This window comes from Euphorbia lathyris, chromosome 3, assembly GCF_963576675.1.
Source record: "Euphorbia lathyris chromosome 3, ddEupLath1.1, whole genome shotgun sequence".
Taxonomy (NCBI): domain Eukaryota; kingdom Viridiplantae; phylum Streptophyta; class Magnoliopsida; order Malpighiales; family Euphorbiaceae; genus Euphorbia; species Euphorbia lathyris.
The window spans coordinates 79,452,350-79,475,830 of record NC_088912.1 but is presented as its reverse complement, the minus strand read 5'-3'; the positions used below and the strand labels follow the sequence as shown (position 1 = coordinate 79,475,830).

Sequence of the window (23,481 nt, the reverse complement as noted above, 5' to 3'; positions counted from 1 at the left end):
CAGTTGAAGAAATTGAAAAAAAAAATGTATTAATTAAATAAATTAAGGGATTGATGAGTCAATACATAAATCTTATCTTTTCCATTGCTAATAGTAGACAAAGTCAATCAATTCAAACCATAAGAGAAGATAATAACGAATCTATAGATAAGGCAATACACCTATAATATATGTCAACATGAGTTGTGACTATAACCTTCTATTCTTACATCACAGTGTACCCTTTCTCCATACACTTTTCTCCACATGTTACTCTTTTATTCATCCTTCACTTTTCCTTTTCCCCTTTTCTAAATATTATCCTATAGATAAACTACATTATTCTTTCTCCTTAATTGAACACTCTTCTTCTATTCTATATAAATATATATGTGGCTGATTTTCTTTCCTGAGATTTATATATATGTTCATTGCACTTCCATCCATGGTGAAAGCTGAAGAAAAAATGATTCAAGCTCCTTCCTTTTTGTTTAATAAGAATGCAAAGAATGAAGATGAATGGATGATGATCATGGAAGATGAAGATGCATCTTCATTTGATGATAATTCAACTACTGATGAAGATGGCTCAGTTTGTTCTTCTTCATCATCATCAGATCATGTGGATGATGCATCTTCAAAATCTAATAATGGTCCTTTGTTTCAATTGTCTGAGCTCATGGCACATCTTCCTATCAAGTAAGAACTCACATACTTAACTAATTCCTATCAAGCTCCTATCTTTTGTATGTTAATTGCTTAAATTAAGGGTCGGTTTCAACTGTTCTTGTTTGCTGTTGTTTAGCTGTTTCCGAATTTTACCAAAACGGGCACTAACGTCTAATTTATATGTGCAGGAGAGGATTATCAAAGTATTATGAAGGAAAATCTCAGTCATTTACATCTTTATCAGGAGTAATAAGTATTGAAGATGTGCCAAAGAAGGGAAGAAAGATTAAGGCATCAAAGAGCTATTATACACTACCAAAGTCAAACATATCAAAGAAGGTTTCAAGAAGTTGTGTTTCATCTTTATCTTTTCAAGGTAGAAGAAGAGGAGGTAGTTTTTTTACTAGTAGTAGGCCTCCTCCTGTTCCTTCTTCTGTTCAAAAGAAACTTTGAGGGAGTTTTAGTTTAGTAGATTATGATTGTGTACATAACCAAAATTTTTGACTTTAGATTATAGATCCTAATCAAGGATTATGAGTTCTGAGAGTATTTGTATATGTTTGCACAAGTTGTTTTTAATGAATGCATAGGAAATTTGCTTCATTTGTATCTGTTTGCTGCTAGATCTTCAAAAACATTACAAGACCGGTAGAGATGATCAATTGAAAACATCATCTACTTTCAAATTTTATAACAGATGGTTTAAGACCATGTTTTTTCAAATTTAGAAGCTAAAAACTTTATCTTGAGCTTTTCATTTCCATTATATACCTTTTATCTTAAAGCTAAACTATATTTGACAAGGCTGTTATCTATAGATGCTATAAATAATTGAAACAAAGCAAATATATACACAGACTTCAGAGAATGAGAAAATGATAATTAGGATTATAAATTTATCTTGGTCAAGCAAGCAACCAGTAGCTGAATTCTTACAAAAACAGCAAAAAAATAGACTAAACTTTTTCATATCTGTAGATTAAGGAGCTAAACAACTGAGAAAGCTGTTGTTTCAATTTTCAGTAGATTGATTAATCATGGTGAAAGAGCTCGATTCCTAATTCGGGCTGATCGCCTCACTGGAGTTGCTAGCACATTCTTTCCTTCTGCATTCCCTGTATCCTTTCCCTGATCAAAACCAATGTCAAATGGAAACAAAATGATTATCTAGCCAAAATGCTAAATCAACGCTTAATCTATGAATTTCTCAGCCTCTAATTATAATGAAAATGAGAAAACAAGTTAGTTGTTATAGACTATAGTTTACCTTTTTCTTCATAGATTGTTTCCTTTCATCAGTATATGAAGTTGAGGTGTGCGAGAAAGCTGGAGATGGCACATGAACAGGCTTGCTGCTCACTTGAGGATCGATTACCCTGCTTTTTTTTATGCCACAACTCCTAGTGAGAGATGTGCTCATCTCTGAAAGCTCAGGCTCCCTGCTGTTTTTTATGCCACAACTCCTCCTGAGAGATGATGTGCTCATCTCTGAAAGCTCAAGATCCCTGTTGTTTTTTATGCCACAACTCCTCCTGAGAGATGATGTGCTCATCTCTGGAAACTCAATCTCACAAAGCAACTCAATTACGGGTGCACCTCTGCTTTGGTGTTGAGATAAACTGGAGATGCCAAGATGCCAAGATGAACTGGAGTTGCCAAGATGAGCAGTGGCACTCTCAAAGGGCTTTTTTTCTTCCTCATCAGCAGCAATTGGAGAACCGGAGATACCAAGATGAGCAGTGGCACTCTCAAAGGGCTGTTTTTCTTCCTCATCAGCAGCAATCAGAGAACTAATGAATTTCTCTTTTGGCTTTCTACTCTTTCTAGACTTAGGCCTATGCCTCCTCCCTGAAGGTGCCATTGGTGCAATAATTGAACACAATAACAACACTATTGACAGCAGACCAGTTACAATTTTGATAATTGATTCAGTATCCATACTTTTGATTGTATCACTACCTCCTTCATCCCAATTTTTGTAAACATGAGTAACATTTCCAATTGGAATCTTTTCTGCCTCATGGATTCCTCCTTTGAAAGACTCATGAACAAAATCCTCTTTCTCAAGTGCAATAGCAACACTTGGTATTTCAGAAACCTGGTTAGAGACCGTCAATAATTTTATCAGTGACACTTCAGAATCTAGTAACTCAGTAATTTCGTTACACTCTTCATCTTCTTCAACAATCCCTTCATCTTCTTCACTTGCTTCAATAAAGGTAGGTATTTCTGCTTCCCCTTCTTGGTTTTCCTCTGCTGTCCCAGCCAATTGAGGATTGGTGAAATCTGGAATTTCTTCCCCTTCCCCTTCCCCTTTCCCTTCCCCTTCTTCTCCATTTTCAAGCATGGCTATAACCCTAGCCTTCTTTTGCATACCTCCATCAGGTTCATATAACAACAAAGATGTATTCATATGATATCCTCCACTTCCCAGAGCTAGCAAAATCAAGTACAACAGGGGCAAATATGGGAGAATTCATACCAGAAATGTATGAGGTAGAAAGCACTAAAACTCCAATCACCATCAGGAAATTTAACACTCCTCTCAAGCTCCAAACACTTTCTACCTCCTCGTAGACCTCATCATCTTGCAGATCATCAACAGACATGACCCTTTCTCCTAAGATTTGGTTCGAATTTGAGCAGTCCATAATAATCTAGGAAAACAGTGAGAGATGTAATTCGAGAAAGAGAGGATTTTATCGAGAAAGAGAGAGAGGTGTAATTCCAGAGAAAGAGGAATAATTCGAGAAAGAGAGGTGTAATTCGAGAAAGTAAAACGAAACCGAGTTCATGAAAAAGGTATGGGTATTATATAGGATTTGAATCCCAGTGCTTTTGACCGTTGAAGAAGGGTATCTGCAACGGATAGTTTTTTGAGGAATTTACACGGTAAATCAGGTTTCTAGTTAAATTTACAAATTATACATGCATCCTTTTGTTATTTATCAATTCCTTTTGTTATTTATTTTAATAGTATTATCAAAGAGTTCAGTTTTTATATTAGTTTTGTCAAGTATAGCGGTTGACGCTATATTTTAATAATAGATTTGTTTTTACAGAATTTACTAATTAGATCATATTAGAAAAAAATATTATTAGGTGTCTGCTCTTTTATTTTTTTTATTCATTAAGCTCTTGATTTTTTATTTAAATACATTAAGTTCTTGATGACAAAAAAAAAAAGTAATTTCGAATATAAAATTCGGTTAACGGACTGTTATTCATTGCATTTGTATTCAAAATTTATATTTTTTTACTGTTTAAAAATAGTTTTGGATGTAATGTAGCTATAAGAAAACAGTAAAAACCTTAATTCAAACTGTAAAAAATATTTTGGTCATCAAGAATAAGTACATATGAAGTTAATAACATTTTTTTAATAGAATTACATATTCATAACTTATTAATTTGGTCATCAAGAGCTTAATGAAACTAAAAATAAACATGGACTTAATACATTCAAATAAAAGATCAAGCGCTTAATGAACCAAAAAATAAAAAAAGCAGGGATCTAATGACGTTTTTTTTTTTTTTTTGCCATAATAATATGAAAATCAGTTTACTCTAGAAATAAGTATGAGATTGTCAACGTGTCAAATGTTATTAAAGGGTAGTGTTAGTTATTAAAAATATATTTGTAATTATCTAAAATATATTAAGCTATTTTTAAAGAACCTCCAACTAATGGCACCACCATTCATGAGACAAATATAACCAAACTGTGACTGGTTCTCGTCCTCATTAGTCTCAAAACCCGTGTCAGTGTAACATGATACTACCAGCTCCTCTTGACCACCAGACACTAAGAAAATATCCTTAGTACGGTTAAGGTAGTTTAGGATAGCCTTGACTTCCTTCTAGTGCTCCTCGCTGGGATCTGACTGGTACTGACTAGTCATGCTTAGTGCAAATGCAACATCTAGCCTTGTACATAACATCAAGTACATGATAGATTCCATATCTGATGCATAAGGAATCTTCAGAATGTTCGCCAAATCCTACTTTGTCCGAGGATAATCTCTCTTACCAAGTTTCAACCTGTGGCGCATAGGCAAGAATCCTTTCTTAGCCTTATCCATATTGAACCTTCCAAGAACTTTTTCTATATACGATGCCTAACTCAAGCCTAGAAGCTGGTTGGATCTATCTCTGTAGATCCTGATCCCTAAGATTGTTTTGACTTCTCTTAAGTCTTTCATTGTGAAGCATTTACTCAATCACTACTTTACGCCTTGCAGTGTTGCTATGTCACCTCCAATGAGGAGTATATATCAACATAAAATACCAAAAAAATGAATATGCTCCCACTAACTTTCTTATACACACATGGTTCATCAAGATTCTAAATGAATCCATATTTTGTAATGGCTTTATTGAATCTCCGATTCCAAGACCTAGATGCCTGCTTCAATCTATAAATGGACCTTTGGAGCATGCATACTCAAAAACCCTCAAGTTGTGTCATGTAGACATCCTCGAGTAGATTTCAATTTAGATAAGTGGTCGTAACATCCATTTGTCATATCTCATAGTCATACCATGCAGCTATAACTAGTAATATCCTAATGGATTTGAACATAGAAACTAGTGAAAAGATTTAATCATAGTCAATTCCTTGAACTACCTTGTTTCCTTTTACCCCTAGTCGCCCCTTGAATGCATTATCGACCTTCAGTTTGAAACACCACTTACAACCTATTGTTTTAACACCCGGAGGTGGATCCACCAAGTTCCACATTTGGTTATCACACATAGAATGCATCTCGGCCTCCATGGATTTATTCTATGATATAATGCGAGCTTTCAATAGTCTCCTAATAGGTTTTGGGCTCCTCCTGGTCAATAACCATGAAGTCCCCATCACCAGTCACGACGAAGCTATACCTCTCTGGCTGATGACGTGTCCTATCACACCTTCTAGGTTCATGTGTAACTATTTGGCCTCCTCAATTTCTTGAGGACCTGAATCAGTTTCCGGAGCATCCTCAGCAGTAGCTGCAGGAGTCTGTGAGTCTTGAATATCAGCGAGTTCAATATTTCTCCCACTATCTTCTTTGGAAAGGAATTCCTTCTCCAAAAAGTCTGCATTCCTAGCCACGAATGTTTTATTCTCAATTGGGTCGTAGAAGTAATAACCCTTAGTTTCCTTAGGGTAACCCACAAACTAGCATTTGATAGATCTGGACTCGATTTTGCCACTTATCAATTTCTTGCCATGTGCATCACAACCCCAAATCTTCATGAAGGAAATATTTGGCTTTCGGCCTGACCATAATTCATATGGTGTTCCTTCAAATGCATTGATCAGTGTATTGTTAATAATGTGAGCAACATTTTCTAAAGCAAATCCCTAAAATGAGATAGGGAGAGAAGAATGGCTCATCATTGGGCGGACCATGTCAAACAAGGTCCTCTTCCTCCATTTTGACACCCCATTCCATTGGGGTGTACAAGGAGGAGTGAGTTGGGATACAATCCCACACTCTCTCAAGAATGAGTCAAACTCTTGGCTCAAGTATTCGCCCCCTTTATCAGACCGGAGTGCTTTTACTCTCTTGTCAAGTTGATTTTCTACTTCGTTTTTAAAGTCTTTGAATCTCTGAAGAGTTTCAAATTTATGCTTCATCAGATACACATAACCATATCGGCTATAGTCATCTGAAAAAGTAACGAAGTACAGAAAACCGGATCTAGCAATACAGCTCATTGGACCGTATACACCTGAGTGTATCAGCTCTAATAGCTCTGTGGCCCTTATACCAGTTTGGTGAAAGGTGCCTTTGTCATCTTCCCTGTTAAACAAGATTCACACGTGTTATAAGATTGTATGTCGAATGACCCTACCACTCCACTAGAGTGAAGCCTAGTTATGCATTTCTCATTTATATGGCCAAGTCGACAATGCCAAATATATGTAGGATTTAGTTTATTAGTCTTATACCTTTTAGCATTTATGTTATAAATTGAATTACTGCGTTTTAGATCAATGATATATAAACCATTTTCAAGAAATGCAGTTCCATAAACAATATTGCCACATTGAATAGAAATTCTACCATGTCTAGTATTAAATATAAATCCAAAAATATCCAAACATAGAAACCGAAATAATATTCTTGCGCATGGAATGTACAAAATAGCAATCTCTAAGTTCTAAAACTAATCCACTAGGCATCTCTAAAGGATAATCTCCGATCTCCAAAGCCTCTACACGTGCACCATTGCCAACTCGATTATTCATTAGCTCATAGGAATCCTCAAGTTCTCCCATTTTCTTTTGCAAAAGGGTAGGTTCTTTTGTCTTTTCTTGTTAAAAGTGTTGATCATTTAAGGTCTATTTTTTGTCTCTTTATTCACCATGATGTGTTCAAACATGTCTTCCTCCCATGTAGGGGTGTATACATTAACCTCAGGCTCGATCAAGATGCGTACCAGGTGATGGGGAGTCAAAGGGGGAGGCACATGGGCGATCGGTCCTTGTGATGGGTGATCGGCCCAACACTGTAACTGATCAACCTAATTCCCCTCTTTTTGCATAGTTTCACTTAGTTTCGCTTGCTTTCACTTAACCTTACTAAGTTGTACTGCTTGAAAAGAGGATCATGGCTTGGTGTTTCAGGCGGATTCTCACCATATCAGACGTGCACACAAGGTTAATATGTGTACATTCGTGCTCACACTTAGGAAAATTATTATTTAAGAACATCATAACATATCGTTTCTTAAAATAAAAATAAAACTATCTAAGTAATTAGGGAAGTAATTTTAACCATCTAAGTAAATAAAGTATTACCGTCTAAACAAGATAATATTGTCCAATTAATTATAATAAAATAAATTTACCTAAATAATAGAAAAATATCGTTAAATTTCATGTCTTTCTATAATAGTGTAATAATAATTTTTTGGTAAGGTATACAAATAAATATTGTGCCTCTACACATTTGAAAAGATGTTTTCATAGTTTAAAAGGCTTATGTATACGACGAGTATGAGATTTTCTCAAATTTACATATATCACAAATATTCAAAAGAAAATTCTCACTCAATATCGTACTGAGATTCTTCTGACGCATTTCTTTTCCCAGGGTAAGTACGGACAATGTGATATCCAGTAGAATAGGCAATGGAATCATGTTTGTTTGCCTCCTTAAGCTCTACACACTACCACCGTCTAACGCATTTCTTTTCCGAGGGCAAGTACGGACAATGAGATGTCGAGTAGAATAGGCAATAGAATCATGTTTGTTAACATATTTGTTTGCCTTTTTATGCTCCGCGCACACCACCATCTGTACATGTTCAGCTCGAAGAATCGATGTTGTTCATGATCAAGGGATCCTAAGCATGCTTCAATCTTTTGATCCAACACTAGAATGATATGAAATGGCTCCAATGTATTATCGCTCGTATCAACAAGGCCTCGATTTCTTACCAGAGTAGTTGAATAAGTAGGAACATTTAAGGTTAGAGCATCTCCAACAACTTCTTAGTTTGGCTGTTAACTTAAAATTTGAGGGGAATGAGTTAAAAATCAGATCCAAAAACTCTTAGTGACTCATCAAATCACTAAGAGCCGCTATATCATCTCTGTTAATCGACAGCCTCTCCCCACTCTTAGTGACCCCTATTTCATTTTTTATTAATAATCGAAGTTTCTCTTCTCTCATTATTGGTAAATAACAAATAACTAATAATTTTAATAATAAAACAATAAATAAGAAGTGAATATAAATAATATTATTAGAGATGATATGTATTAGTAACTCTTAAACCATTGTGTTAATTGTTTATATTATTTTTTAAAGAGAGAGTCTTAGAAATGCTCTTAAGAAATATGCCCATGATAGTCTAAAATGGTGTTTGTTTCAGCTTTTCGGAGGAGCGTTTAGCGTTTCACTCCAAACCGCAGGAAATATAGCGTTTGGTTAGGTTTATATAACCGCAACGTTTAGCATTTTCTCTGGAAACTGCAGCGTTTTGGAGCGTTTCACGAAAAGCTCCTATTTGAAGTTTTTCATAAACATCTGTTTGTAGTTAGTTGTTATTGACAAAATTATCCTTTTTATTTCCACAAAATATGTTTATTTTTTAACATTATTTATATTTCTACAACATAATTACTGGAAAAACAAGGTTTTGTTGCGTTCAATAAATTTTTTATTTTTTATATAGATTATTTTTATTAATTTATGTAACACATTTTTTTTATAATAGGATAAGGTGAAAAAATATCCCCCAACATTTATAGCTAGGAGCAATTTTACCCTTAACGTCTACAATGGTGCAATTATACATACCCCTAATTTTGGCAGCTAAAAGCAATTTTACCCATAAATTGATAAGTTGGGTCAACTTGAGAAATAATTTATCAAATTGTCTTCTTGGTGATGAATATTATCATCTACACTTCACATGTGTACTATTTTATCATCATTAGTGACAGATCACAAACATATGATTAGACGTGAATTTTTTTTAAAGAAAATAAAAATATATTTTATCTTTTGTACGAGTTGGACAAAAATATTTCCAATATTTCATTGAATTTATAAATATTAATTTTCAATTTTATTATTAAATCACAAAAAAAATATGAAATCTGTTTTTTTAGAACTACTGGTATGTGCAATTGGTGTATAATAAAAAATAAAATATCTACGTTTTCTAATAATATCTGAAATCGACCTAACTTGCCAATGTTAGGGGTAAAATTGCTCTTAGCTGCCAGCGTTATGGGTAAAATTGCACCATTTTAGACATTAAGAGTAAAATTATTCCTAGTTGTAAACGTTATGGACATTTTTTCACATTTTTCCTTTTATAATTTCATCGTTGATTAATTTAAAACATGTCCATTTTAGACATTTTAAATCCGAACAACAACAGCTCAATATAATTTTACCAAACACTAGTAATTAAACAGCTAATAACAAACAGCTAACAGCTTACTGTAACTGCAAACAGCTAACAGCAACCGCAACAGCTATTAGCTAACAAGTGAACCAAACAGGCAGGCTCTTGTGTTAGTTTTAAGAGTTGTTAGTTGTTACAAACATATAAATTTTTTACTTTAAACGATTTTGAGGGTGTTTGTTTCAGCTTTTCGGATGAGCGTTTAGCGTTTCACTCCAAACCGCAGAAAATACAGTGTTTGGTTAGGTTTATCTAACCGCAACGTTTAGCATTTTCTCTGAAAACTGCAGCGTTTTGGAGCGTTTCACGAAAAGCTTATTTGGAGCTTTTCATAAACAGCTGTTTGTAGTTAGTTGTTATTGACAGAATTATCCTTCTTATTTCCACAAAATATGTTTATTCTTTAATATTATTTATATTTCTACAATATAATTACCGGAAAAACAAGGTTTTGTTGCGTTCAATAAATTTTTTATTTTTTATATAGATTATTTTTATTAATATGTGTAACACATTTTTTATTTTATAATAGGATAAGGTGCAAAAACACCCTCAATATTTATAGTTATGAGCAATTTTATCCGTAACGTCTAAAATGGTGCAATTATACTTTTAATTTTGGCAGCCAAAAGCAATTTTACCCATAACATTGACAAGCTGGTTCAATTTGAGAAATAATTTATCAAACTGTCTTCTTGGTCATGAATATTGTCATCTACACTTCACATGTGCACGATTTTATCATCGTTAGTAACAGATCACACATATGATTAGACGTGAATTTTTTTTAAGAAAATAAAAAAATATATTGTCTTTTGTACGAATTGGACAAAAAAAATTTCAATATTTAATCGAATTTATAAATATTAATTTTTCAATTTCATTATTAAATCACAAAAAAAATATGAATTCTCTTTTTTTAGAACCACCGGATGTGCAATTGTTGTATAATAAGAAATAAAATATCTATGTTTTCTAATAATATCTGAAATCGATCCAACTTGCTAATATTATGGGTAAAATTGCTCTTAGCTGCCAGCGTTATGGATAAAATTGCATCATTTTAAACATTAAAAGTAAAATTATTCCTAGTTGTAAACGTTGTGAGCATTTTTTCACATTTTTCCTTTTATAATTTCACCGTTGATTAATTTAAAACATGTCCATTTTAGACATTTTAAATCCGAACAGCAACAGTTCAATATAATTTTACCAAACACTAGTAATTAAACAACTAATAAAAAACAGCTAACAACAACAGCTAACAGCTTACTGCAACTGCAAACAGCTAACAGCAACCGTAACAGCTATTAGCTAACAGCTGAACCAAACATGCCCATTTGAATAAAGTTGTTAACTAGAGGACCTTAATTGTACTATTTTTTAAAGGCTTAATGCTTCTCCAGCCCCCTTAACTTGTCCAAATTGGTCATTTTACCCCTCCAACTCATCGGATGTCCTATTTACCCCATTAACTCCATAAAAATTGTATTTCTCACCCCCTAACTTGTCCAAATTTGTCATTTTACACATTCTCAACTCATCGAATATCCTATTTACCCCCTTAACTCCATAAAAGTGGTATTTCTCACCACTTATGATCCTATTTACCCTCTTAACTCCATAAAAATAGTATTTCTTATCCATTTATAGTAGTAAAAAAAGTTGAAAAGAAAAAGAACGAATCAAAAATACAAATAACAAGAACATTAATATAAACAAGTTAATGTACCAAAATAGGCCTATGATTTTTGGGGAAGTATCAATTTAGGTTCCACTTACAAAATAGCATAAATATAGGTTTAACGTTTAAAAAAGTTATCAATTTAGGCTTCGATAACGAATTGTAAGGGGTGAAAAATACCACTTTTATGGAGTTAAGGAGGTAAATAGAACATTCTATGAGTTGGAGGGATAAATGGACAAGTTGAGGGAGTGAGAAATACAATTTTTATGGAGTTAAGGGGGTAAATAGAACATTTAATGAGTTGAGGGGGTAAAGTGACCAATTTGGACAAGTTAAGAGGGCTGAGGAAGCATCGGCCTTTTTTAAATTAGAGTTATTATTGCTCTTGATTAACACTATTATAGTGGTAAAAAAACACTTCAATTTCTAGCTTCCCCCTTTCTACTTGCCCAAATTCTCCGTTCACATTCTCTTCTCAAATGACCCACCTCCCTCGACTGCACCACCGTCACCACCACTTCGGTTCATCGGCTCCCTTTCCTTGTTTCTAGGCTTCGCGTAACGCAATCACAACGGTAGTCCCTCGTCGACCTTTATTGAAGCCATTTGAAGCTCGATCCTTCTCTCTCCGTTAAGATAACGAGTCAATTTCATTCATGTAAGTATGAATCCTAATTTCATGGAATTGAAATTTCAAGTGAGATTTTGACGTGAAATATGGAGTTCTGGATGATTCGAGTAAATACATGGCTAAAAAACAATTGATGTTACCTTGATTTATGTCTTCCTCTACTCTACAGTCGGTCTCGAACCAAACGAAAATCACATTTTTCAGTTCGGTTAATACACTGACTCAGTCTCTTGAAGTTCGAATCTCTGAATGCTTGGTAGATCGGTAGTTTTAAAGTGACGGACTGCAACTGTTCAAGACAGTAAAGAGGCACTAGATTACTAATTTACAAATCCACCTACCATTGATTAGATAACTTGTAGTATATAATGTTCATTAAAACAATGTTGTTTTAAATCTTGAAAAGCCTCTCATAATTGATTAGCAGCAATTACATAATAGTGAGTTTACTCATTTTCTGTAATTGAAGGACGATGCTATGGTTTGCAGCAACTATCTTCTAATTTGTTTGTTGTTGTTCGTGAATTTGTTGTAATTTTGTAGCTTTGTTGACATTTTCTTTTGATTTTAACTTACAGAAAAGTTTGAAGCATATGATGCAAAAGACACTGTGTTGCTGGACAAAAAATAGAGGTAAAATTGTTATGTTATTTAACCTTGTGTAGTTGTACTATTGCTATCTAATTTTGTAATTCTATATTGTATTATCCCATTCTTTAACAAATTATAATTGATTCTAAGAATATTTTTATGTATCTTCTATATATATATATTGTAATTCTATATTGTATTATCCCATTCTTTTAAGAGTCATGGGTTCGAGTCTTAGGAGCGGCCTCTTGTCAAAAAATTGGCACGGGAAGGCTTGCCCCTAGTACACCCTAGTGGTGGGACCCCTCCCCGGACCCTCGCTTAGCGGGGACGCATAGTGCACTGGGCTGCCCCCTGTATATATTTGTAATGATTTTATGAAAATTGTTGATGTATCGAATTTTCAGGTATTGAATGAGTGCTTTAACATATATTGTGTTATTAATGATAGAATTATCAATCTTGTGGATAAGGTAATTTGGTTTTATAGTATATTTGTTATGCAAAAGTTGCATTGTTAAATGGGATGATATTTTGTTGTCATTATTTTGAAATCAGAGTTTTTGTATGCTTGCAGTTTTTTGAGATGCCAAGACATGAGGCTATCAATGCCCTTGATGTCTACAAACGAGCCGGCCAACAGGTCATGTCGCAAAAAAATTCCTAATTCAGTTTCATGTTACATGATTTTGGTCAAAAGTTCAATATTGTAAAGAAGGTATTTATATTTTACTCTTTTTTTGGCAAGTGGTCCTTATATTTTACTAGGGACTATGAAAGTGAGGTCTCATTAATTATAACAATTGATAGTTGCATTAATTTTCTTTATTTTTCATGCAGTCTTATAGTCTTTCTGATTTTTATAAAGTTTGTAAAGGACTGCAACTTGGTAGGAACTTCCAGTTTCCCGTTCTGAGAGAAGTATATGATACAATGCCATAATCTACTATTTTTCTTGGTTTCATTTTCTTCTAGCAATCCGCAGTCAGTTAATTGTATTGTTTTTCTTTTCTATTCGCAGCCCCCTCAGTACTTTCTTTTAACCATGGAAGAGTACATAAGAGAGGCACCCAGAGTTGTTTCAGTTCCAACTGAGCCATTGGTTAGTACAATTACTTTGATTTCTTGATTAATATATTTGTTGCAGTAACATGAGGCTTTAGTATATTCTTTGCTTAATATGTAAAAATTAGAGTTTATTAGGTCAATCAATTAACGATATTCAGAATCATGTTTTATTATTATTATTATGAATCTGCAAATCTTTCAGGAAAATAGTTAAAAGTGATGAACAAACTTTAATGATCATTTGAAATCAAATTTAGGGAGTCGTGACAGAGACTGAAAATCAAGGCCTAAGCTTTATCATGATTTGACCAATTTTGAACTTTGTGAGCTATATTGCAAGGGGCAGGGGATATTTATCATGATTTGATAAAAAAATCTACGCTTTTGTATTTTAATTGCAAGGGTTCTGTTTTCTTATGTCTTCCTTTATGTGTTTTACATGCTTCTGCATGATCTATATACATGCTTGAGCACATTTTTATCAGATCAGTTTCTCTCCTCAGATTTGATGTCCCACTCCATATTACTTCTAATATCTCACTGCACCTAGCCATTAAACAATGTTTATATTCAAGCAAGAGAAGATGAGGAAAGGAAAAAGGAATGGTTAGCAACAAAAAATATCAATGTCTTAAATGCTTCAGCAAGTGAGGTAGGTTAGTCTGAAATCTATTTTGTGATAAGCTTTGATAAGTTGCCTTTCCATTTGAAGCCCTATTTTGCTTATTGCTCAATTTTTCTTTCAGTATGACAATAATGTCAATATATGAAATACATCCATAACGTCTTTTTAATTCAGAGCCTTAGACCTACACTTATTATTCATCAATTTAATATCTTGACCTTCTATTTTCCTATGAGATCTAACTCCGAATCTTCTATAATCACAGGTTGATAGGAGGTACAAATAGATTGTGGTGTCCTCATTTGATGTAATAGCTGGATGTGGAGCAGCTAACCATACATTGCTCTTGCCCTGCAGACTATATCCTGCCACTTTCGGTGTTTGCGTGATGCAATAAGCGGCCAGATTCAGGCAACCCGTAAAAGCCTCGGAGAGCAAGGAACTTCTGAAAACAGTAAAGGTGTTGGGATAACTCACCTCGGGTATGTTGATCAGCAGCTTAGGCAACAAAGAGCTCTTCAGCAACTTGGTAATAATAAATCCAAGTAAAAATATCAAGTTGTAAGAGCACAATGTTTTGCTCATTTTCCAGCTAACTTCAAAATGACACATGTGGTAATTTGTTAGAGTGCTTAATAAGACCTTGACCTACAACATTGTACAATTTTTTGTCCATTTTGTCTTCATATTTCAAATTAGACAAAAAGGACACTTGAAGAATAGAAATGAGATTGTAAGGAAGTTTCTTATGAAATATTGCTTTTTCATTAGGATATGTTATTGATTATGAGTTCTGAGAGTATTTGTATATGTTTGCACAAGTTCTTTTTAATGAATGCATAGGAAATTTGCTTCATTTGTATCTGTTTGCTGCTAGATCTTAAAAAACATTACAAGACCGGTAGAGATGATCAATTGAAAACATCATCTACTTTCAAATTTTATATCAGATGGTTTAAGACCATGTTTTTTCAAATTTAGAAGCTAAAAACTTTATCTTGAGCTTTTCATTTCCATTATACACCTTTTGTCTTAAAGCTAAACTATATTTGACAAGGCTCTTATCTATACACAAATGCTAGAAATAATTGAAACAAAGCAAATATATACACAGATTTATTTCAGAGAATTGAGAAAATGATAATTAGGATTATAAATTTATCTTGGTCAAGCAAGCAACCAGTAGCTGAATTCTTTCAAAAACAGCAAAAAAATAGACTAAACTGTTTCATATCTGTAGATTAAGGAGCTAAACAACTGAGAAAGCTGTTGTTTCAATTTTCAGTAGATTGATTAATCATGGTGAAAGAGCTCGATTCCTAATTCGGGCTGATCGCCTCATTGGAGTTGCTAGCACATTCTTTCCTTCTGCATTCCCTGTATCCTTTCCCTGATCAAAAGCAATATCAAATGGAAACAAAATGATTATCTAAGCCAAAATGCTAAATCAAAGCTTAATCTATGAATTTCTCAGCCTCTAATTATAATGAAAATGAGAAAACAAGTTAGTTGTTATAGACTATAGTTTACCTTTTTCTTCATAGATTGTTTCCTTTCATCAGTATATGAATTTGAGGTGTGCGAGAAAGCTGGAGATGGCACATGAACAGGCTTGCTGCTCACTTGAGGATCAATTACCCTGCTGTTTTTTATGCTACAGCTCCTGAGAGATGAGGTGCTCATCTCTGAAAGCTCAAGCTCCCTGCTGTTTTTTATGCCACAACTCCTAGTGAGAGATGTGCTCATCTCTGAAAGCTCAGGCTCCCTGCTGTTTTTTATGCCACAACTCCTCCTGAGAGATGATGTGCTCATCTCCGAAAGCTCAAGATCCCTGTTGTTTTTTATGCCACATCTCTGGAAACTCAAGCTCACCAAGAAACTCAATTACGGGTGCACCTCGGCTTTGGTGTTGAGATAGACTGGAGATGCCAAGATGCCAAGATGAGCAGTGGCACTCTCAAAGGGCTTTTTTTCTTCCTCATCAGCAGCAATTAGAGAACCGGAGATGCCAAGATGAGCAGTGGCACTCTCAAAGGGCTGTTTTTCTTCCTCATCAGCAGCAATTAGAGAACTAATGAATTTCTCTTTTGGCTTTCTACTCTTTCTAGACTTACGCCTATGCCTCCTCCCTGAAGAAGGTGCCATTGGTGTAATAATTGAACACAATAACAACACTATTGACAGCAGACCAGTTACAATTTTGATAATTGATTCAGTATCCATACTTGTAATAAAGCTTTTGATTGTATCACTACCTCCTTCATCCCAATTTTTGTAAACATGAGTAACATTTCCAATTGGAATCTTTTCTGCCTCATGGATTCCTCCTTTGAAAGACTCATGAACAAAATCCTCTTTCTCAAGTGCAATAGCAACACTTGGTATTTCAGAAACCTGGTTAGAGACCGTCAATAATTTCATCAGTGACACTTCAGAATCCAGTAACTCAGTAATTTCATTACACTCTTCTTCTTCTTCAACAATCCTTTCATCTTCTTCAATTACTTCAATAAATGCATGTATTTCTGTTTCCCCTTCTTGGTTTTCCCCTGCTGTCCAAGCCACTTCCCCTTCCCCTTCCCCTTCCCCTTCTTCTCCATTTTCAAGCATGGTTGTAACCCTAGCCTTATCTTCCATACCAGCATCTATAACTATAGTCCTTTCTTCTTCAATAACCCGTCCATAGGGTTCAAATAACAACAAAGATGTATTCATATGATATCCTCCACCTCTCAGACTACCAAAATCAAGTACAACAGGGGCAGATATGGGAGAATTCATACCAGAAATGTATGAGGTAGAAAGCACTAAAACTCCAACCACCATCAGGAAATTTAACACTCCTCTTTGTCATGTAACTGATTGAACTAAAAGCTGGAGCTTATAGTTAAGGCCCAATCATATATCTTATATTAATCTGTCGAGATTAATATAAGATATATGATTGGGTCTAAGCTCGAGCTTTTAGTTCAATCGGTTACATGACATGGTATCAGAGCCTCTAGAACCAAACGGTCGAGGGTTCGAGTTCCGGCAACCTCATTAATTTGTGGAATTAATAAAACACATGGCGGGATGAACATGTCATGAAACCGATTGATCCTTTCTCCTAAGATTTGGTTCGAATTTGAGGACGACGAAGTGATATAGTCCATAATAATCTACGAAAACAGTGAGAGAGGTGGAATTAACAGTGAGAGAGGTGTAATTCCAGAAAGAAAGAGGAATAATTCGAGAAAGAGAGAGGTGTAATTCGAGAAAGTAAAATGAAACCGAGTTCATGAAAAAGGTATGGGGGATAGGATTTGAATCCCAGTGCTTTTGACCGTTGAAGAAGTGTGTCTACAACGGATAGTTTTTGAGACCGTAATGGGCCTAAATATAGTTTGGGCCTTGCTTGAGGTCTGTTTGGGCTAATTAAAGGGAAAAGGGAAAATTACACAGAAATTCATATTCTAAAAATTATTTACAATTATGTCAAGTCATAATTTTGGATTATGTCAAACTAGTAAAATTAGTACTTTTAATATATTTTAAGGATTAAAATTTATAAATTAGAAGTTTAGAATATATTTTTTAGGGTTTATGATTTATGAATTGGAGTCTAAAGTTTTTAAATTATGGTATAAAATCATAATATATAGAAAATAATAACATATTAAGAATTAAATTTGGTGATATGACTTAGTTGTAATTTTGTACTTAATTATGATATTCATGTATTTGACCCTAATTTTGTAAATTATTACAAATGTGTCATTCTTAGAAAAAAATTATAACTATGTCAAATTCATTCAATTTGGCCGAAAATCAGTATTAGAAACTGATGAATTTAAAGATTTTTTTGCTGGACTTTAAATTAATAACTGCCAATTTGATAAAACTAAAATAAAAAAGATGAATTTCTGATATGTGTGTTAAAGAAATTTCATGGGATTAGTTAACTGTAAAATAAATTTGAAACTTGTTTTTTCATGTAATTTTCTCAATAAATAACCTGCTTATGTTTGGCCAGATATTTAGTCCGTTTAGATTACTTTGGGGTCAATATTAATGATTTCATTGAACTGAAGAAAACTGACGAACCAGAATTAATTTCACCTTGGTTTCTATTCAAGAAAAAAAATTATTTTATTACTAAAAATATTATGGTAAATGAAAAAATATATTTTATTACCAAAAAAATTATGGAAACAGTTATTTAGTACTAAAGTTTTAACCTTTTAATGATACTAAAATATCTATGCTACTTTTGTCAATTTGTCACTGGACTTTTTTTTTTTAAGGCATAAAGTCATTTTTCAGAAGGCTCATGGTAACACTTTCTAACTCGATTTGTGTCTCTATTCTTCCATAAATAGCTCTATGATTTCTATTGTATTAAGGTGTGAGAATAAAAATTCACAACAACTGGGTTAAGGATGAAGCCATGAATTGAAAAATTAGGATTTTTGGCTCTGTTTTTTTTTTTCCAAGCTTTCTGAAAATTTGAATTTTCAAACAATAATGAATAAGCCCACATAAAAGAGTTTATTAAAAAAATCTGGCACATTATTTAATTTTTGGATGTATGTTTTTTTAATTGAGTTTTTTTTATTATATATATTTATCAATTTGTATATATATTATTTTATTTATAATATCACCCGGTTCAACCAATCTAATTTAATTGGTCGAACCTATTGACCTCTAACCAAATTATCTATCATATTCTGGCCCTGTTTGGGAATTAGCTGTTAGCTGTTAGCTGATTACATTTGCTGTTAGCTGATTTGATTAGCTGATTGTTAGACCTGTTTGGTAAAAATTAGCTGATTGATAATAGCGGTTTGTGCAAAAAGACAAATAAGGGCATTAATTTTGGCGCAGGAGAAGAGATAGTCTATTTATTGGGGTCAAATAAGTCCATTAATTTTAATATCTCAAAACGCTAATTGAAAAAGCTCCTAAAATGAGCTTTTTCAAAATTAGCGTTTTCATCCCAAAACGCTCTTCCAAATCTCTCTCCACCAAACACTCCAATCAGCGGTTTCAGTGGTCAAACCGCTAAAGTTGGTTAAAAACGCTCTTTGCCAAACAGGGCCTCTATCTCCGATCCATTTTTTAAAACATTCATTATTAGTCCACAAATATGATCTTGTCACGAATCTTTTCACAAAGAAAACTCTTAATTTTTTTTTTTTTTTTGTTCTTTTGGTAACTTGTAGGGATTGGCCTAACTCACTAATTCTATTTTTTTTTTCAAAATTAATAATTGATTTCTTATATGAAAATATTACAATAAAATAAAACCACTAGCATATTGTTTCTTAAAATAAAATAAAACTAATAGAGAAGTAATTATCGTTAGATATGTAATTATCTTATTTAGGAATTACTATTTGATTGATTTTCAATTATCACATTACCATAATTATAGGCATAATTATAGTAATGTAATAATAAATAGAATTATCACATTACCATAATTATAAGCATAATTATAGTAATGTGATAATACCATAATGTGATAATACCATAATCATAGGCATAATTATAGGGATTTTTTTTTTTGTAAACTCTTGGGTATTCATACTCTGATTGATCAATAGAAATCCTAAAGGGTTCTACCTCTATTAATTATAACCATTTAAAAATATTGTTTGTCAGTGTGAGCGCACGATACTTTTCCGAACAGGCGACATCACCTGGAGTCATCCTCGGGATACACGCATTCTAGCAATAGCTATGGTGAAATGTGACATTAAATAGCTTATAGTTGAATGATATAAAGTCGTCACTCTATCCACTAGATTGAGAAATTTGAAATAGTAGATTAAGCGCTCATCTACTACACCCTTTAGAGATAGGTGCGAGACATTCACTTACTCATATCTAATGTTGAATTGACTTAAACTTTTTTTACTTGATTTACTTCGAATGGTACTACAGTTAATTAATTAATGTGGATATGAATGTTATGGAAAGCGGTAAATAATTAAATTAATTACATATTTACAAAGAATGGATAAATGGGGGATACAAAATTCCAAACTAGGATATACAACACGGGGACAGTCCTAGATATATATACATCTATTAAACCTACAAAATAATGCTAGGGTTGCGGGACTTTGGGACCCGTCTTCGATGCTCTTTGGGACGTCGGACTCGAAAATCATGATACTCAAGTATGGATCAGAATTGATACTGCAGATGATACAATGAGCTCAATTGATTATGTTTTAATTTATCAATTGATTGTTTGAAATATCTTCAAGGTGCCGTAATTGTTAGGGATTCTAGCTAGTTAATCAAGTTGCACAGCAGGATGATGGTTTAAAATTTTAGAATCCGTTGAGTTTAAATCTTTCTAAGTACATGTTTGGATCTCTTATATGATCGGGGCTCCAGTACTTGTGCTATGGCACCATTGTTGTCACAGAAAACATCAACGAGCTTAGAATAGTTGGAATTACACCTAAGTTAGTATGAACTTTTTGATCCAAACTGCTTACTTTGCATCATCGCATGCAGCTACATACTCAACTTCCATTGTAATCGGCATGGTTGGCTACTTCGAGGACCTCCAACTAATGGCACCGCCATCAGGAGAAAAATATAACCAAATTGTGACTGTTCTCGTCCTTATCAGTGTCAAAAGCCGCATCAGTGTAACATGATACTACAAGATCCTCTTGACCACCAAACACTAAGAAAACATCCTTGGTACGGTTAAGGTAGTTCAGATTGCCTTGACTGCCTTCTAGTAGGGATGACAACGGGTAGTGTACCCGCGGGTACCCGATACTACCTGATCCCTATGGGACTACCCGTATCCTGTATAAAAGGGTGTGGGACGGGTATGGGATCAAAACCATTACCCGTTAGTGTAATGGGACGGGTATGGGAATACCCCCTAGGGTACCCGGTACACGTTACCCGTCATAAAAAAAAATTATATTAATAAATATCATTGTTTTTTAGATGCAAGACGTGAAATTTAAACCCCGACCATTTCAATAATTGAGTGATGCCACTAAGCTATTTTATTCTTATTAATTAAGGTTCAATTTATTCAATTTTTAGATTGATGATTTATTAAATTTATAGTTTGTTAAATTTGTAATATTTTTTTATTTATTGATTCTTAACGGGTAAGGGTACCCGCGAATTAAATGGGAAGGGTATGGGATGCAAAAAGTATACCCGTTAGGGTAATAGGACAGGTACGGATAATTAAAAAATAAAAGGGTAAGGGTTTGGGAATGGCATTACCTACGGGTACCCTACCCGTTGCCATCCCTACCTTCTAGTGCTCCTCATTGGGATTTGACTGGTACTGACTAGTCATGCTTAGTGAAATGCAACATCTAGCCTTGTACATAACATCGAGTACATGATAGATCCCATAGTTGATGCATAAGGAATCTTCAGCATGTTCGCCCTGTCCTAATTTGTCCGAGGACAATCTTTTTTACCAAGTTTCAACCCATGGTGCATAGGCACGGATCCTTTCTTATTCTTATCCATGTTGAACCTTCCAAGAACTTTGTCTATGTATGATGCCTGACTCAAGCCTAGAAGCTAGTTGGATCTATCTCTGTAGAGCCTGATCCCTAAGATTGTTTCGACTTCTCTTAAGTCTTTCATTGTGAAGCATTTACTCAACCACTACTTTACGCCTTGCAGTGTTGCTATATCACCTCTAATGAGGAGTATACATCAACATACGATACCAAAAAGATGAATGTGCTCCCACTAACTTTCTTATACACACAGGGTTCATCATGATTCTATATGAATCCATATTTGTAATGGCTTTTTTGAATCTCCGATTCCAAGACCTAGATGCCTGCTTCAATCTATAAATGGACCTTTGAAGCATGCATACTCGGTTAGGATAGTTTGGATTGATAAAACCCTCAAGTTGTGTCATGTAGACATCCTCGAGTAGCTTTCCATTTAGATAAGCGGTTTTAACATCCATTTGTCATATCTCAAAGTCATACCATGCAACTATAGCCAGTACTATCCTAATGGATTTGAACATAGAAACTAGTGCAAAGATTTAATCATACTCAATTCTTTGAACTACCGTGTATCCTTTTGCCACTAGTCGCCCCTTGAAGGCATTATCGGCCTTCAATTTGAAACACCACTTGCAGCCTATTGTTTTAACACCTGGAGGTAGATCCACCAAGTTCCACACTTGGTTATCACATATAGACTGCATCTCAGCCTCCATGGCTTTATGCCATTGATATAATGTGAGCTTTCAATAGCCTCCTAATAAGTCTTGGGCTCCTCCTGGTCAATAACCATGAAGTCCCCATCACCAGTCACGACAAAGCTATACCTCTCTGGCTGATGACGTGTCCTATCACACCTTCTAGGTTCTTGTGTAACTAGTTCGGCCTCTTCAATTTCTTGAGGACCTAAGTCAGTTCCTGAAGCATCCTCGGTAGTAGCTGCAGGAGTCTGTGAGTCTTGAATCTCAGCGAGTTCAATATTGCTCCTACTATCTTCTTTGGAAAGGAATTACTTCTCCAAAAAGTCTGCATTCCTAGCCACGTATGTTTTATTCTCGACTAGGTTGTAGAAGTAATAACCCTTAGTTTCCTTAGGGTAACCCACAAACTAGCATTTAACAGATCTGGACTCGATCTTGCCACTTATCAATTTCTTGACATGTGAATCACAGCCCCAAATCTTCATATAGGAAATATTTGGCTTTCGGCCCAACCATAATTCATATGATGTTCCTTCAAATGCCTTGATCGGTGTATTGTTAATAATGTGAGCAATAGTTTCTAAAGCAATTCCCCAAAATGAGATAGGGAGAGAAGCATGGCTCATCATTGAATAACATCTTCTTGCCTCTGGTGAGGACCTCCGACATGTTGTGGACAAGTATTTCACATCTCTATCTTGAACTCCTTAAGAAAAACGGTTATTTCCCTCATTCTTGTGTCATGCCTTTCATTTTGCTCCATTAGGGCTTCTCTAAACCCTCTCGTACAAGCTTCCATGTCTTCAAATCTCTTTTCAATGGATTCAAATCTCTTATCAATGGACTCCATTGCTTCTTGTGGTAGACGGGGTTGAACCATTGCCAAGAATAAGTCTCTAGGAAGGAAAATGACTCGGCTCTAATACCAACCAATACGGATAATAGTCAAAATAGAGGGTTTTGATCTTAAATCCATAAAGATTTTATTCTCAAGCCTGACTTGAAGGAGTTAATCCAATAGAATAGTAGCTCAAGCTCTAATGGAGGCTGATTTTTTTATTGATTTCATAAAAATTGTGTTTCAATACAAAAAGAGGCTT

General features: G+C 34.3%; 4 protein-coding genes across 10 annotated transcripts; 2 read left to right on the top strand and 2 right to left on the bottom strand.

Annotated features, from left to right (window-relative positions):
• Positions 1-203: 203 nt before the first annotated feature.
• On the top strand, positions 204-1,251 carry LOC136224410 (protein OXIDATIVE STRESS 3-like). The gene is made up of 2 exons (XM_066012738.1): positions 204-678; positions 837-1,251. The coding sequence occupies exons 1-2, from the start codon at positions 404-406 to the stop codon at positions 1,099-1,101; spliced, it is 540 nt and encodes a 179-aa protein (XP_065868810.1). The 5' UTR covers positions 204-403; the 3' UTR covers positions 1,102-1,251.
• Positions 1,252-1,625: 374 nt separating this feature from the next.
• On the bottom strand, positions 1,626-3,540 carry LOC136224409 (uncharacterized). Its single transcript, XM_066012736.1, has 2 exons — positions 1,916-3,540; positions 1,626-1,776 (listed from the first exon to the last, which is right to left on the bottom strand). The coding sequence occupies exons 1-2, from the start codon at positions 3,059-3,061 to the stop codon at positions 1,684-1,686; spliced, it is 1,239 nt and encodes a 412-aa protein (XP_065868808.1). The 5' UTR covers positions 3,062-3,540; the 3' UTR covers positions 1,626-1,683.
• Positions 3,541-11,669: 8,129 nt separating this feature from the next.
• On the top strand, positions 11,670-14,942 carry LOC136221726 (putative clathrin assembly protein At2g01600). 7 transcript variants are annotated; one of them, XR_010685284.1, is made up of 7 exons: positions 11,670-11,912; positions 12,464-12,518; positions 13,054-13,194; positions 13,317-13,397; positions 13,498-13,578; positions 14,048-14,196; positions 14,527-14,942. XR_010685284.1 is itself a non-coding variant. In XM_066009161.1 (6 exons), the coding sequence occupies exons 3-6, from the start codon at positions 13,153-13,155 to the stop codon at positions 14,716-14,718; spliced, it is 396 nt and encodes a 131-aa protein (XP_065865233.1). In that variant the 5' UTR covers positions 11,670-11,912; positions 12,464-12,518; positions 13,054-13,152; the 3' UTR covers positions 14,719-14,942. The 7 variants fall into 7 exon arrangements, 2 of the variants coding, with proteins under 2 accessions (XP_065865233.1, XP_065865234.1); XR_010685282.1 differs by having other exon boundaries at positions 14,435-14,942; XR_010685285.1 differs by having other exon boundaries at positions 14,048-14,200.
• A 380-nt stretch (positions 14,943-15,322) lies between these two features.
• Positions 15,323-17,440, bottom strand: LOC136224196 (uncharacterized). The gene is made up of 2 exons (XM_066012463.1): positions 15,700-17,440; positions 15,323-15,559 (listed from the first exon to the last, which is right to left on the bottom strand). Exon 1 carries the CDS (start codon positions 16,993-16,995, stop codon positions 16,054-16,056), a length of 942 nt encoding a protein of 313 aa, XP_065868535.1. The 5' UTR covers positions 16,996-17,440; the 3' UTR covers positions 15,323-15,559; positions 15,700-16,053.
• Positions 17,441-23,481: the final 6,041 nt, after the last annotated feature.